An 18,002-nucleotide genomic window follows, 5' to 3' on the forward strand; every position below is an offset into this window, starting at 1 on the left:
TTACAAATTAGGTAAAATTTTCTGAAAATCAAACTTTTCTATTTTCCTGCATATAAGTTTATGATCATAGCTATGCACCCCTCCCCCCTTTGTTGTGTAATTAACCTAAATTTGCAATAAAGGTGTTTCTAATGGTGTAGGTGTCACCTGAGACGGCCATTTCATCATAACAATTTAGTATTCTAGTGCTACAGAAAAACAATAATAATAATAATAAACAAAAAAATGTTTTGTTAAAGATTTTGATAACCTTAGGCATAAAAAGAAGTAATATAATATTAATAATAATAAAAAACATTCATGTCCACAACCCGCATAGAAAATATTACCATCTGTTATATAAGGCAAAGGGCTCATAAATAACATTACATGCAAATTGATATGTTTAAATGTTTTTCTAGTAAAGGAGTTGATCAGTAGGAGACTGTGGTCTTCATTTGCTTATATGTGGTCATCTCTTCTGCAAGCTGCATACCTTATGGGCCAGAACCCAAGAGGAAACATTCAATTCTTTGATCTATTTAATATGTGTAGATGATTAAAAGGACACATATGTGTAGATGATTAAAAGGACATGAAATCCAAAATTATTCTTTCATAATTCATATAGAGAAAACAACTTTCCAATTTACTTCTATTATCTCATTTCCTTCATTCTCTTGGTATCATTTGTTGGAAGAGTAATAATGCACCACTGGGAGCTAGAGGAATTAGGTGAGCCAAAAACATGAGTCATACATGTGCAGCCACAAATCAGCAGCTTCTGAGCCTACCTAGGTTTTCTTTTCAACAAAGGATACCAAGAGAAAAAGCTGAAAGAAAAAATTTGGGTTTCATGTCCCTTTAACTTAGTATGCCAAAACATGCTTGACTTGACGTTTATTGCTCATAGTGTGAACAAGTGGATTTACCAAAAAGCGAATCATCTTGTTTGTGTTTAAGCATTGCACATTTAATCACCTGAAAGATGCAGAATATTTAATTTAAAGGGATCGTAAACACCAAAAATGTTATATAAAAAAAAAGATCTTCAGGGGCTTAGTGTTAGGTTTATTTAAGGGGGGTTTGGGTTAGATTAGGGGTATGTGGGTGGTGGGTTGTAATGTGGGGGGGGTATTGTATGGTTTTTTTTTACAGGCAAAAGAGCTGAATTCTTTGGGGCATGCCCCGCAAAGGGCCCTTTTAAGGGCTGGTAAGGTAAAAGAGCTTTTCTATTTTAATTTTAGAATAGGGTAGGGCATTTTTTTTATTTTGGGGGGCTTTGTTATTTTATTAGGGGGCTTAGAGTAGGTGTAATAAGTTTAAAATTGTTGTAATATTTTTATAATGTTTGTAAATATTTTTTTATTTTTTGTAACTTAGTTCTTTTTTATTTTTTGTACTTTAGTTAGTTTATTTAATTGTATTTATTTGTAGGTATTGTATTTAATTAATTTATTGATAGTGTAGTGTTAGGTTTAATTGTAGATAATTGTAGGTATTTTATTTAATTAATTTATTGATAGTGTAGTGTTAGGTTTAATTGTAACTTAGGTTAGGATTTATTTTACAGGTAATTTTGTAATTATTTTAACTAGGTAGCTATTGTACCTGGTTAAAATAAATACAAAGTTGCCTGTAAAATAAATATTAATCCTAAAATAGCTACAATATAATTATAATTTATATTGTAGCTATATTAGGGTTTATTTTACAGGTAAGTATTTAGCTTTAAATAGGAATAATTTATTTAATAAGAGTTAATTTATTTTGTTAGATTTAAATTATATTTAACTTAGGGGGGTGTTAGGGTTAGGGTTAGACTTAGCTTTAGGGGTTAAAAAATTTATTAGAGTAGCGGTGAGGTCCGGTCGGCAGATTAGGGGTTAATACTTGAAGTTAGGTGTCGGCGATGTTAGGGAGGGCAGATTAGGGGTTAATACTATTTATTATAGGGTTATTGAGGCGGGAGTGAGGCGGATTAGGGGTTAATACATTTATTATAGTGGCGGTGAGGTCCGTTCGGCAGATTAGGGGTTAATAATTGTAGGTAGGTGGAGGCAACATTGGGGGCGGCAGATTAGGGGTTAATAAATATAATATAGGGGTCGGCGGTGTTAGGGGCAGCAGATTAGGGGTACATAGGGATAACGTAGGTGGCGGCGGTGTGCGGTCGGCAGATTAGGGGTTAAAAAATTTTAATAGAGTGGCGGCGATGTGGGGTCCCTCGGTTTAGGGGTACATAGGTAGTTTATGGATGTTAGTGTACTTTAGAGCACAGTAGTTAAGAGCTTTATGAACCGTCGTTAGCCCAGAAAGCTCTTAACTCCTGACTTTTTTCTGCGGCTGGAGTTTTGTCGTTAGATTTCTAACGCTCACTTCAGCCACGACTCTAAATACCAGCGTTAGAAAGATCCCATTGAAAAGATAGGATACGCAAATGGCGTAGGGGGATCTGCGGTATGGAAAAGTCGCGGCTGCAAAGTGAGCGTTAGACCCTTTCATGACTGACTCTAAATACCAGCGGTAGCCCAAAACCAGCGTTAGGAGCCTCTAACGCTGGTTTTGACGGCTAACGCCAAACTCTAAATCTAGCCACAAGAGAATAAAGCAAATTTGATGATAAAAGTAAATTAGAAAGTTGTTTAAAGTGACATGCCCTATCTGAATCATGAAAGTTTAATTTGGACTTTACTATCCCTTTAAGGAGTGTGAAAGGTAAATTTGCGTATTATATGATGCAAATATGTGAGGTGTACTATAACAGCAGTATATATTCAATTCACAACACCACTGCCGTAATAGTACCAAGCAAACATTATTAATATTTGTCTTTAGTAAAAGATCTCGTTTATATATGAATATGGAACAGCTTTCATTATAAAATATATTTATACATGCTGAAAGAACTACACCCTTGTGGTTGCAACACTATTAGAATATTGTACCAAATAAACCACTTTTGTACATGCATTAAGATATTTTGTCCTTATTATATATTATATAATATGAAATATTTTATGGTCATAACTTTTTTATAATATGGCATGGAATAGGTTACTGCTTCATTTGAGTTATTTTTCAAATGTAAATGTTGTAAAAATATTGCTATTGTAATGTAGCCCTGCAACAGTCAAATTAATTAGAGTATTTTATTATGATAGCATTTCTTGTAAATAATAATTTGTTTAAACGGCTAGATTACGAGTCTTGTATTAGCCTTAAAAAGCAGCGTTGCTTACTTTTGTTCTCTGATATTTTTATTATCCACAGTGTTACAACTCACAGGTTCATCTCTATCTCTATGATATATATGGAGAGAAGACATATGAATAATTCCTGTGTGTAACAACTTCAACTTAACCTAAAGCTATTCATATGCTGAACTGTTTCATTGGCACTACAATCAGGTTCATTTCCATCCCCTTGATTAAAACACTGAGATGGATGTATGAGTAATTCCTGTGTGCCCTCTTGTTCCATCTCGCTCCCATCATAGCCTTAATCAAAACTACAGTACGGACAACAACTAAGTGCTTAGGAGCTTCACTGAAAAAACAGACAAAAAACGGATGAAAAAGAACAGATCAACATTTCACATAATCTAAAGCCGTGGATACAACAACTCGCAACAATTTGGAAAAGATTATTGGATATCGGACACTTGCAAGTATTGTTACTAACTGCTATATTCTAATCACACTTTGATACAATTGTATATTCCTCAACTGGGACATATATATACATATATATTTTTTCAAAGAAATATATGTTTTCAAATAACCACTGAATCCAGGGATTGGAGGAAAACTATTAGTCAGGTGACGTGACATTCAATTTCACGTCTCATCACCCACAGTCACTCCTAACGGCTAACAAATTAGACGCTTTCTTCATGTACTGTGCCTTGACATACTAACTGTCTAATCTAAGCATTGGTAATATACATAGAGTTAAGATTATTGTGACAAAAGTCATCTGCCTTGACAAGTTTATAGATAGATATATTTCTACTGTCTATCTAATATTATTTAGAATTCAAGTATCGGCCGATTCCCTTTGTTTTTTAATGCATTTTTTAATACATTTATGATGTTTTATTATTGTTTTTAGATGCCGGCATCCTTAGTAAATTGTGTATATGTTAACACGATATTTGCCTAAACCGCTATATAAATTTATTATATATAAAAATACTTTGTTCTTAGTAACATTTTGTTTCTCCAGTTATTTCATTGTATAATCCAAACTATCTGTTGGTTAGCTCTATCTTTAGAGCGCTTATCCCACATCTATCTTTATTCTCCTACAATCAAGCACAAAAGAGTTTTTTAACTCACTTACCTTGGACTTTTATTCTATATCCTTTTTGAACTATGTTGTTTTGATGTATTTTATTTATTGAGTGCATTATTTGTTACCATTAATTACCTTGTATTTGTTTAATAATTTGTTTAATGCCTTCATAACATAACCATTTGTTACACTATTGTCTTGTAATTATTTATGTTTTCTTGTCTGGGAAAAAACTTAGTTGCATTGCAGTCTGTAACTGCAGAACTGCTTCATGGCTGCTCAAATTACTTTAGTTTCCCCTGACAGGGGCGGGGCTCCTACACATCATGTGATCACTCCTCCAACCCTTTGTATCTCTAATATGGGGATTAAACACTTTGGGCTAGATTAGAAGTTGAGTGCAAAATATCACTTTCAATTTTTCACTTAGTTATACCCTTGCACGCAAATGTGTGCTGGTTTTACAAGTTAGCCGTAATGCGAACGCGACCTTGCATTCACATTGCATGGAAGCTTTGCGAGCATCCATAGGCTCCAATGGGATCCTCGTTCTCATGCCGTGAGACACGGCAGAGAACCTAGCACAAAGAAGGGGGAAAGTCGCTCAGCGATAGGCAGCTGATTGTAAATATGTATGTATATATACATTTATATGTATGTGTTTAAATGTATATATACACATATTAACAAATAAATATATATGTATAGAAGCATATAAAGATATATTTACAGGGAACAAACAGTCCCCATACACCGCAATATAATGGCTGGTTATTAAACGTGTGACCGTGATAAATTAGTGCTCCACTTGAAATTTAGCCCCTTGACTTCTAAAAATGACCACTGCCACCCTTGAACAACAGCATCCCCATTACAGTGTGTGTAGTATGTTGGTGTGTATTGTGTGTATTTAGTTTGATTTTTCTAAATTAAGACAAACATTTAGGGCTAGATTACGAGGGGAGCCCTAACAGTTACGCACGAGTGAAAAGGGATTTATCGCGGGTATTTGGGCTTGATGGGGTTTTCGCTCATAGTACAAGTTTAAAGCAATCACGATTGCTTAAGTGCAATTTAAGTCAGGTTAGCACGACCTCAGAGCTTTGGTTAACTGGCTAGCAAAACAAAAAAATTGTCACAAAACACATAAAAAATACATTACAATGTATAGTTACACCCATAATAACACCATCTAATAAAAACATTTTATAAGGGCTCAAAGGTATGAGGTTTCAGGTGTTAGGAAAAAAAAGCAGGCAAAGGCTTTTACATAGAGATACATACATATACATGTCTAAATATGTATATGTATCTGTGTACGTACATATATATATATATATATATATATATATATATATATATATATATATATATATATATATATATATATATATATATATATATATATATACAGTATATATATATATATATATATATATTTGTGTAAATATGTGTGTACATATGTTGTTATTTATTTATATGTGTATATATACAAATATACACATATAAACACATAAATACATATGTATACATTGGTGCCCTTTGCAGTTAGGTAGATGAAAACATCTATGAACATATGTATGCAATATTCATATTTAATAAAGAGTTTAACTGTGTATGTACTGTAAATATTTCACATTCCAATATATTCTATGTATTTTTAAATAGATATATCCGTATATAGCTATACCTATATACCTATATATATATATATATATATATATATATTCATGTATATAAAGGTATAGATACAATTATATATATATATATATATATATATATATATATATATATATATATATATATATATATAAAAGGCCCAAGAGATGCACTCGCCGTGTTGCAAAATAATTTATTTAAAGTGAATTAACATTTTCGAGGAGTGACCCCCGTTTTCAGACTCCTCTTTCCAGTTCCTGCACAGGGCTTTCATGTGACTAGAGGGGGAGGTGCCAAAACCTGCCGTAAGCCAAAGATCTCTGCAGAGCTCTTTGAGCATCTGCAGTACAATAAAAGCATCTTCAATCTTGATAACTTCAAAAACACTTTAACAATTTACTCTACATTTTCAACTTCTCCAGTCACTGAGGTTCCCACAAAACTGCCACATTTCAAAGAAAATGTATTCACCAAATTAAAAGTTCCAACAATGAACAGTCAGATGAACTTAAAAATTAAAGGGATAGTAAAGTCCAAATTGAACTTTTATGACTCAGATAGGATATGTAATTTACTTTTATCATCAACTTTGCTTTGTTCTTTTTGTATTCTTAGTTGAATGCTAAACCTAGGTAGGCTCATATGCTAATGTGTAAGTCCTTGAAGGCTGCCTCTTATCTGAATGCATTTGACAGATTTTCACAGCTAAAGGGCATTAGTCCATGAGTTTCATATAAATAACATTGTGCTCATGCACGTGGAGTTATTTAAGAGTCAGCACTAATTGCCTGATATGCAAGTCTGTCAACGAATCTGAGATAAGGAGGCAGTCTGCAGAAGCTTAGATACAACGTAATTACAGAGGTAAAAAATATATTTCTATAACACTGTTGGTTATGCAAAACCAGGGAATGGTTAATAATGGGATTATCTATCTTTATAAACAATAACATTTTTGGTGTTTATTATCCCTTTAAACTCAAAACATAATATATACACTTGTATGTATAGCTTTGTATCTGTTTTGGTCATTTTAAGTTTATCATCTAAAACTTCTGTGCTTTAAATTGTTCTAAAAAATTGTTTCCATGAATTGGTCAACTTTAAAATGACAAGTGTAATAAATCGTTCTTAGTTCACTATTGGTAAATATAAATGTTCGGTACAATGCTAATTGCAAACTCTTTCTTACTTAGCCCTCTGTGGAGACGACAGCTTTTTGTGTACCAATGGAATCTGCATCCCCAGGAAATTAATGTGCAATGGATACAATGATTGTGACAACTGGAGCGACGAGGTACATTGCAGTAAGTCATCTTAATTATCTCTTGTGAGCTTAATTATTTCTTGTAAACATAAAAATATTTTAGATTAAAAAGCTAAATTAAAATTATATATATATATATATATGCTGGATGATGAGGGGGCGCTCTGTAGATTAATAAATATAAGCTGTATGCCTCTCCACTAATTACCTTTCAAAAATCAAATTAAATTATATACATATAGCAGATATCAATAGACATATAGGTCAAGCCAAATATTCCAATGGTGGTTGTAAAGAAAGTCCCAGAAGAGAGTTCCAATTTATTGACAATGGATGATGTAGTATATCCACTATGGTGGAGTAATCCAACTCAATCGGTGGGGCACAATAATAGGGCTGCTCTCCTCACAGAATTATCCGGAACTACAAAGGAAATAGGAGAATAGAGGGGCGCCTCATGTGTATATCAGTATGCCAATCAATCAGAATAAGAAATGCCAAGTGGGTACTCACATTTAGCCCAAGTACACTTATGTACTAGTAGAGGTAGCCCGGTAACTTGGGGTGTACCAGCTAACCCTCTCCAGGCATAGGTTGGTCAGTGCAGGGGGATCCTGCCACACTCAGTGTGATTTAAAAGTTGGTTGCAGTGATTGTAACTGCTCAAGAAGGTGATAAACCAAAGCTTGTATAAAACAAGTTAGTTTATTAAAAACCAGATTAAAAACATTGACAAGCAATGGTTACAATGCAACACGTTTCTCAGCCCCAGCATGGGCTGTTTCATCAGGCATAGTACACCTTCTAACTGACAACCTATTTAAACTAATCCTTAACCAATAGTTAGCAAGGACACACCCATAATGGGCGTGTATGAGTACATACATTCCTAATGGATTAATTCACAACAAGCAACAAACTTATAATGATCATGAATACAAAAGTGTAAAGTGTAACAAAAGAGGGCACTATAGAATAGTCCAATCTTTCATAAATACAGTGCAAGTATCTATGTACACAACCGTTAAACAGATTCATATGTTAACATCCAATGGACAGGTTATCATAAGTTCACAAAAACATTTACAGAATCTTTTAGTTTACTACATCTAGAGAATATGGAAATGAATCACTTATACTTGGTATATTACTACTAATCAAAATAGTGAGTATGACATGATTATTTTATGGAATCACTATTACAAATCCCTCATGTTAAAGTAATGCCTTTTGAAACATGTAAATCTTAACGTGGATCTTTTTTGAGATGAGGAGCATGTGAACGTTTTTGTGAACTTATGATAACCTGTCCATTGGATGTTAACATATGAATCTGTTTAACGGTTGTGTACATAGATACATGCACTGTATTTATGAAAGATTGGACTATTCTATAATGCCCTCTTTTGTTTGTTATCACAGCAAAACGTGGCATTTTACACTATATAAATGATGATATTACTGCTATTGTTTATTAATTTGCAGGTTTACTATGTTTAGATCACAATGTATAGTACAGTATTTTACACATTTGTATTCATGATCATTATAAGTTTGTTGCTTGTTGTGAATTAATCCATTAGGAATGTATGTACTCATACACGCCCATTATGGGTGTGTCCTTGCTAACTATTGGTTAAGGATTAGTTTAAATAGGTTGTCAGTTAGAAGGTGTACTATGCCTGATGAAACAGCCCATGCTGGGGCTGAGAAACGTGTTGCATTGTAACCATTGCTTGTCGATGTTTTTAATCTGCTTTTTAATAAACTAACTTGTTTTATACAAGCCTTGTTTTATCACCTTCTTGAGCAGTTACAATCACTGCAACCGACTTTTAACTCACACTGAATGTGGCAGGATCCCCCTTCACTGACCAACCTACGCCTGGAGAGGGTTAGGTGGTACACCCCAAGTTACCGGCCTGCGTCTACTAGTACATAAGTGTACTTGGGCTAAATGTGAGTACCCACTTGGCATTTCTTATTCTGATTGATTGGCATACTGATATACATATGAGGCGCCTCTCTATTCTCCTATTTCCTAAATTAAATTCATAATTGCCATTTAAAGGGACAGTAAACACCTTAGATTTTAATATGAAATATTTGATTAATTGTAACAAAACAATTTTGCAATATACTTTATTTATGTTACCCATTTTTCTTGTAATTTAGCTGTGAAAATTGTGGAATTTTTAATTCTCATAGCTAGAAATGCACTACAAAACAGAGGAAGGAAGGCACTACAAAGAGGTACTGTATAAAAATTTAAATTTATTGTGCAAAAGTTTTAAAAAACAAAATTGAGCACACAGACATGTACCAATAGGTCAGACAGACAACAAGCAAGACGTCTGAAGCATTTCCCACCACCTAAGGAATAAGCACAACTGGGGGCGCAAAACGTGTCAGGCGTCTTGCCTGTTGTGTGTGTGTCTGACCTATTGGTACATGTCTGTGTACTCCATTTAGTTTTTTTAATCTTTTGCACAATAAATTTGGATTTTTATACAGTACCTCTTTCTAGTGCCTTCCTCTGTTTCATACTGCAACTTTGGTGGCTTGATTTCACCACCGATACGGCACTCCGTTTCAGCTGGAGCATTGTGGATGACCTTACACTCAGCGGGTTCACTTCCGCTGCTGGAGAGAACACAATCGGAAGCTGCTTGGACCGGTGTTTTTCTCTTTTTGCTACAGCTTATAGAAATGCACTACAGTCTTCTTGAAGGGACACTGTCAGTCATTTTATTTATTTTATGATTTAGGTAGAGCATACAATATTAAACAACTTTACAATGTACTTTCACTATCAACTTTTGCACACATCAGTGTATATGCACACTTTATAAAGCACCAGCTCCTACTGAGCATGTGCAGGAATTCACAGGATGTGTGTGTATATATATATATATATATATATATATATATATATATATATATATATATATATATATATATATATATATATATATATATATATATATATATATATATACAGGGAGTGTAGAATTATTAGGCAAATTAGTATTTTGACCACATCATCCTCTTTATGCATGTTGTCTTACTCCAAGCTGTATAGGCTTGAAAGCCTACTACCAATTAAGCATATTAGGTGATGTGCATCTCTGTAATGAGAAGGGGTGTGGTCTAATGACATCAACACCCTATATCAGGTGTGCATAATTATTAGGCAACTTCCTTTCCTTTGGCAAAATGGGTCAAAAGAAGGACTTGACAGGCTCAGAAAAGTCAAAAATAGTGAGATATCTTGCAGAGGGATGCAGCACTCTTAAAATTGCAAAGCTTCTGAAGCGTGATCATTGAACAATCAAGCGTTTCATTCAGAATAGTCAACAGGGTCGCAAGAAGCGTGTGGAAAAACCAAGGCGCAAAATAACTGCCCATGAACTGAGAAAAGTCAAGCGTGCAGCTGCCAAGATGCCACTTGCCACCAGTTTGGCCATATTTCAGAGCTGCAACATCACTGGAGTGCCCAAAAGCACAAGGTGTGCAATACTCAGAGACATGGCCAAGGTAAGAAAGGCTGAAAGACGACCACCACTGAACAAGATACACAAGCTGAAACGTCAAGACTGGGCCAAGAAATATCTCAAGACTGATTTTTCTAAGGTTTTATGGATTGATGAAATGAGAGTGAGTCTTGATGGGCCAGATGGATGGGCCCGTGGCTGGATTGGTAAAGGGCAGAGAGCTCCAGTCCGACTCAGACGCCAGCAAGGTGGAGTACTGGTTTGGGCTGGTATCATCAAAGATGAGCTTGTGGGGCCTTTTCGGGTTGAGGATGGAGTCAAGCTCAACTCCCAGTCCTACTGCCAGTTTCTGGAAGACACCTTCTTCAAGCAGTGGTACAGGAAGAAGTCTGCATCCTTCAAGAAAAACATGATTTTCATGCAGGACAATGCTCCATCACACGCGTCCAAGTACTCCACAGCGTGGCTGGCAAGAAAGGGTATAAAAGAAGAAAATCTAATGACATGGCCTCCTTGTTCACCTGATCTGTACCCCATTGAGAACCTGTGGTCCATCATCAAATGTGAGATTTACAAGGAGGGAAAACAGTACACCTCTCTGAACAGTGTCTGGGAGGCTGTGGTTGCTGCTGCACGCAATGTTGATGGTGAACAGATCAAAACACTGACAGAATCCATGGATGGCAGGCTTTTGAGTGTCCTTGCAAAGAAAGGTGGCTATATTGGTCACTGATTTGTTTTTGTTTTGTTTTTGAATGTCAGAAATTTATATTAGTGAATGTTGAGATGTTATATTGGTTTCACTGGTAAAAATAAATAATTGAAATGGGTATATATTTGTTTTTTGTTAAGTTGCCTAATAATTATGCACAGTAATAGTCACCTGCACACACAGATATCCCCCTAAAATAGCTATAACTAAAAACAAACTAAAAACTACTTCCAAAACTATTCAGCTTTGATATTAATGAGTTTTTTGGGTTCATTGAGAACATGGTTGTTGTTCAATAATAAAATTAATCCTCAAAAATACTTTCCTAATAATTCTGCACTCCCTGTATATATATATATATATATATATATATGTGAGTCTGTGATTGGCTAATGCATGTCACATGGTACCGGGGGACAACAATGAAATAATTTTCTAATTTATCAGAAATAAAATATACTGCTCATTTAAAATTCATATTAAGTGCTATTGCATTGCCCACTATTGCTAGCCATGTCATCTACACTCTGCAGGTTCAATACCAGATTGACTGCTGCAAATAAGGCAATTGGTTTGTGGAGTTTTGCTATTGAAAAAACTAAATTATCATGTAATTATAAAGTGTCCCTTTAATGTTGAATAATCTTGTTAAAATAGATCAGATGTCTGCCAACATTACATAAAGTAAAAATGTTCCTGGCTAAAGATCTTCGTTGGTTTTGATTTTAAATGTTTTATTGAGGTTTTCAAAGCATACAGTATATATAGAAAATTCAATTTCACTTATTCTCAAGAAACATGTTACAGTAGATTAAAGAACCAGCATAAACAAATAAGAACATATTACACAGTAGTCCTGATATTACCTGAAAAAATATTTAACCTAACATCAAATATCATAACAATGAATTAGCGTGCCTCCAGCTTGTAGACAAATAAAAAAAAAAAATCTTGCAAGTATCATTAGCAGTGATTAAACTATTAATCTACATCATAAATTAAGTTATAGAAGTGAAACCTCATTTTTATTTATTTTCTCTAGTATCTGTTCCTCTTAGATCAAATATAGTCACCCGTGGACCTAGTTACTCAAATAAATCAATATAGAGGAATTAGTAGATAAAATAAGGGAAGGAATATCAGTGGTTGCAATAATGAAACAAATATATGATAAGTATCCGGGAAAAGTTCTATGGAATCTGCGTTCCTTTGCTTAACCAGTAAACAAAAACTAAGGGAGGGCGGAGCTAAAATTATGGGAATTGTAGTCACAGGGCGGTAGGAGAAATGAGATATGATGTCTTATACCAATAAATTGCTAGGCTGGTGTCTATCAGACGTTAGCTTAATCTATAAAGGAAAGGGTTCTGAAGCTAGTAGGAATAATACAAATGTTGAGTGCATAGGTATAGACAATCTAGAACCAACCATTATGCTTTACAGGGAGGTAGAGGTAAATCAACTTAGGCACCCACTAACTCTCCAGGTATTAATAGCAGGCTGGTGCATTTGAAAAAAAATAGAAGAGAGTACAGTATAGAGCACCCAGCAAATCATATAAGACAAACAATATAAACAGTGAGTTCTATAAACAGAGACATATTATCAAGAGCATAACAAACACAAACATGGATATATACCACGGAGCTAGTGATGGATGCTTATGAATAAAAAAATATAAAAAAATATAATTAAAGTCTTACCCCACATAACTGTCAGTACTAAGTGCATAGGTGTTCTTAGTCATCCATCCCCTATACCATTGTCATTGTGTCCTCAGCTGTTAACAAAAGACCCCAGAAGTTCAGCTATGTGTAATCTGAATCCTTGGTGTATGCTATTAGAAAGGACCAATCAAAAGGTTGTTTGTTTGTGCGTCATAATGGAGATATGTCCCGTTGCCTCGGCTGCCGGCAACATATTGTTTAGATTGAATATATTAGCACAAACAAGCAAAATAATTGTATATAATATAACTAGGATCCAAATTTCAAAATCCCTATATATATATATATAGTAGTATTGTACACCAAGGGGAGAAGCTTCACAAAGTAATGGATATTCTCCATCCAAAATTCTTAGCAATAGTGAGCCTTTGCCGATCTAATTGCTAGGTAGTAATCTGAGTCAAAAGGGCTGCTACCAACATATATGGTATTGGATTGTGGAACTGTAGCTGTAAAAAGTTATCTCTAAAGAAAGTACTTATACAGGGAGTGCAGAATTATTAGGCAAGTTGTATTTTTGAGGATTCATTTTATTATTGAACAACAACCATGTTCTCAATGAACCCAAAAAACTCATTAATATCAAAGCTGAATATTTTTGGAAGTAGTTTTTAGTTTGTTTTTAGTTTTAGCTATTTTAGGGGGATATCTGTGTGTGCAGGTGACTATTACTGTGCATAATTATTAGGCAACTTAACAAAAAACAAATATATACACATTTCAATTATTTATTTTTACCAGTGAAACCAATATAACATCTCAACATTCACAAATATACATTTCTGACATTCAAAAACAAAACAAAAACAAATCAGTGACCAATATAGCCACCTTTCTTTGCAAGGACACTCAAAAGCCTGCCATCCATGGATTCTGTCAGTGTTTTGATCTGTTCACCATCAACATTGCGTGCAGCAGCAACCACAGCCTCCCAGACACTGTTGAGCTTGACTCCATCCTCAACCCGAAAAGGCCCCACAAGCTCATCTTTGATGATACCAGCCCAAAACAGTATTCCACCTCCACCTTGCTGGCGTCTGAGTCGGACTGGAGCTCTCTGCCCTTTACCAATCCAGCCACGGGCCCATCCATCTGGCTCATCAAGACTCACTCTCATTTCATCAGTCCATAAAACCTTAGAAAAATCAGTCTTGAGATATTTCTTGGCCCAGTCTTGACGTTTCAGCTTGTGTGTCTTGTTAAGTGGTGGTCGTCTTTCAGCCTTTCTTACCTTTGCCATGTCTCTGAGTATTGCACACCTTGTGCTTTTGGGCACTCCAGTGATGTTGCAGCTCTGAAATATGGCCAAACTGGTGGCAAGTGGCATCTTGGCAGCTGCACGCTTGACTTTTCTCAGTTCATGGGCAGTTATTTTGCGCCTTGGTTTTTCCACACGCTTCTTGCGACTCTGTTGACTATTTTGAATGAAACGCTTGATTGTTCAATGATCACACTTCAGAAGCTTTGCCATTTTAAGAGTGCTGCATCCCTCTGCAAGATATCTCACTATTTTTGACTTTTCTGAGCCTGTCAAGTCCTTCTTTTGACCCATTTTGCCAAAGGAAAGGAAGTTGCCTAATAATTATGCACACCTGATATAGGGTGTTGATGTCATTAGACCACACCCCTTCTCATTACAGAGATGCACATCACCTAATATGCTTAATTGGTAGTAGGCTTTCGAGCCTATACAGCTTGGAGTAAGACAACATGCATAAAGAGGATGATGTGGTCAAAATACTCATTTGCCTAATAATTCTGCACTCCCTGTAAAGTAATATCCATTGTGAAAAACACATACACTGGAGAGAACATTTTTGCATTTAGTTTCATATTGTACTGAGCTGAGTAAGCAAAAAAATAAATGAAATAAATCAAACGTCATAGTAATAACCAGCAAATCAATATAGCCTTTCAAAATTAGGGCACATCATGGATATCATTTAGTAATATACTTTGACCTCATGAAATAAAATTAAATTAGCGAGGACACATCACAACAGGTTGGGATTACAAATATAGAAATCTTTAACTTATAACTACTAAACCACATAAGAACACCATTTTTTAGCTTCACTAGTCCTTCAATCAGCATTCCGGAGGCAACAGTACAAGTCTCAGGATGAAGAGTTTGTCCGCTATGTAGGCAAACTTCCAACCACAAAAACAGACCACACCGCTACTACTGGACCTCCCTATTAGCCGTCTCTCCGATGTTAGGGAAGGGCCCTCTGGGGCACATGAGCATAGTCTCTCTTTCACCTTCGCTCCAAGAGCACCATTCTGGGAGACCTTAGATTGATCTCCTTCCTGAAGTAGCAGCCACCCTGGACCTCGGTGGTTAAACATGGGAGGGTCCTCACCACTTGTGATGGCCATGTTGCCGCACAACTCCTGGAGAAGAGACAAGGTAGGCAAGAACAGGGGATCACCATATTGTAGATAGGGATTAGAGTACGGCATCAGCTTTTGCATGTGGGATTTCAGTGGTTAGGTAAAATGCAGCTCATACCGGGTCATAACAGCATCCCAAGGGACATCTGACACATCCGATAACCAGGTGTTCCACATAGGCGAGTCCCTGTCGACTTGTACCAGGGTGTCTCCGCTGCATCCAATCTTGTAGTAAGGGGTAAGTTCGAGGTCATCACAAATATTACCCTCATAAGGGTCATGTAGCTTCTCTGGGTACTCTGGATATATGGTAGCTTGTGGTACCCTCTCAAACACTTTTATAAGTGTCTGCTTTAATTGTGAGAAGTGGACCTCTAATATACCCAAGATTTCCATCTCCCACGAGGTCATCGCCATCTTGTATTGTATTTTCAATCCCTATATGATCAATCCTATCATAGCACTAGATCAAGTGTCACCCCGGGCTCATCCTTGGAGTATGCTATGTTGCTGGAACTCGTCTCTAAATAGATTTGGACTATGAAAAAGGTCAAGTAGATCCCTTTTTAGTTTATCTAGAGCGGGGAGCTCTATACAGATGCGACTGTCTGCTACGGCTGTTAGCTCCGCCCCCGATCTTTGTTGGTTTTGATGTACCATGCACAGGTGTCATAATATAGACATGTCTGGAGGTAGAGATGGGTGGTCTGGGGCAGAACTCTGTAATACTCTGACCATTAGAGAGAAAACAGAAAGTGCCAATTTGATGCAGTCCATTAAATGCAGTACAATTGGACCTCTGCTAATAGTATAATACTTTAAACTGCTCATATCTTTCTGTAATTTGATTTTTATACATTATAGTATTTTTTACATGAGGAGTAGGTGATTTAAATGCTAGATATCATTCCTGTTGCTCAATTGATTTTTGTATCATCACCTGTCAAAAATGAGTTAGACTGCTTAGATCCTAGTTAATGGGACAAAAGATAGGTATTTTCCGAAATTGTAAGCACAAAAATAGTTGCTCACCCATTATTATTATTATACAGAGGTAAATTGGACTACAAAACAGGTGCATACCAAGAGAGCATATACTTATATCTTAAAAAAGAGAGTGAGAGTCCCCATTTAGGACCCCCAAAAGACTGGTAAATTGCACACTGCTTAAAAATGGAAAATAATCTCCACAGGACATAGGCAGACTCTAGCACAAAACACATGTATTTCTTAAATTATGTGCAAAAATCAAAGCTAAAATATACATACAATCCTAATGGCCCCTCACAAATAAACAGTAAGGCTTGTGTTTCTTTTGTTGCACTTGGGTCATTGACTATCCAAAGAGCTAAGGACTGAGCATTAATACAATGTACTAAAGACCATTAGTAGTGCACCACTTTTACACTTCATAACAGGCTATAGTCTTATTTGTGAGGAGCCATTAGGATGTTATGTATATTTTATCGTTGGTATTTTGCACATCATTTAATAAATACATGTTTTTGTGCTACAGTCTGACTATGTCCTGTGGATATTTATTTTTTATTTTTAAGCGGTGTGCAATTTACCAGTCTTTTGGGGGGTCCTTATTTGGGAACTAACTTAAATGCCATTCCAAATCATTCTAGGTGGAAAATATCTAGCAATTTCAGCCAGTGCTGGTTGAAACCATAATGATAGAATCTAACAGATTCACCAACACAGGTATATTAATACAACTTTTACCTCTGTGATTACCTTGTATCTAAGCGTCTGAAGACTGCCCCCTTATTTCAGTTCTTTTGACTCCACAAGAGTGAGCACAATGTTATCTGTATGGAAACCATGAACTAATGCCCTCTAGTTGTGAAAAACTGTCAAAATGCATTCCGATAAGAGGCGGCCTTCAATGGCTTAGAAATTAGCATATGAGAATACGTAGGTTTAGCTTTCAACTAAGAATACCAAGAGAATAAAGCAAAATTGCTGATAAAAGTAAATTGGAAAGTTGTTTAAAATTACATACCCTATCGGAATCATGAAAGTTTATTTTTGACTAGACCTGACTGACCTGACTTTGACTGTCCCTTTAAGCCTACACTTCAGATTGGAGTTCAAACTATTTTACCAATAACAAAGCGCAATAACGTTCCATACTGTCACAAAGCAAATCTATTGTTTATTACATTCTACTAGAACAAACATTTATATTTATAACAATACTGTATTAATTTAGGAAAATACTTTATAGTTACTCAAATAAGACTTGTGATCTGATGCATGTCCCCAGCAAACTCATTGAGATGCTACATATCCAAAATGTAGTTTCCTTCAAAATAGATTCTACTGATGAATGTTTGAAATGTTACTTTTCCCTATTTTGATTATAATTTAAGGAAAAACATACGTGATAGCAAAATACAACATTCAATAGAATTACATTATGAAAATCAACATTAGAATTATAAACCTAAATGTCTTACAGTATTTGT

At 35.4% G+C, this 18,002-nt stretch overlaps 1 protein-coding gene across 1 annotated transcript in view; it reads left to right on the forward strand.

Moving 5' to 3' along the window:
- Positions 1 to 18,002, forward strand: part of CORIN (corin, serine peptidase) — a 720,658-nt gene that overhangs the window by 427,370 nt on the left and 275,286 nt on the right. Inside the window, exon 6 of the mRNA XM_053703991.1 lies at positions 7,131 to 7,241. Coding sequence (XP_053559966.1) covers positions 7,131 to 7,241 — 111 coding nt within the window. The remainder of the gene's footprint in view (positions 1 to 7,130; positions 7,242 to 18,002) is intronic.

This window comes from Bombina bombina, chromosome 2, assembly GCF_027579735.1.
Source record: "Bombina bombina isolate aBomBom1 chromosome 2, aBomBom1.pri, whole genome shotgun sequence".
In the NCBI taxonomy this organism is placed as follows: Eukaryota; Metazoa; Chordata; class Amphibia; order Anura; family Bombinatoridae; genus Bombina; species Bombina bombina.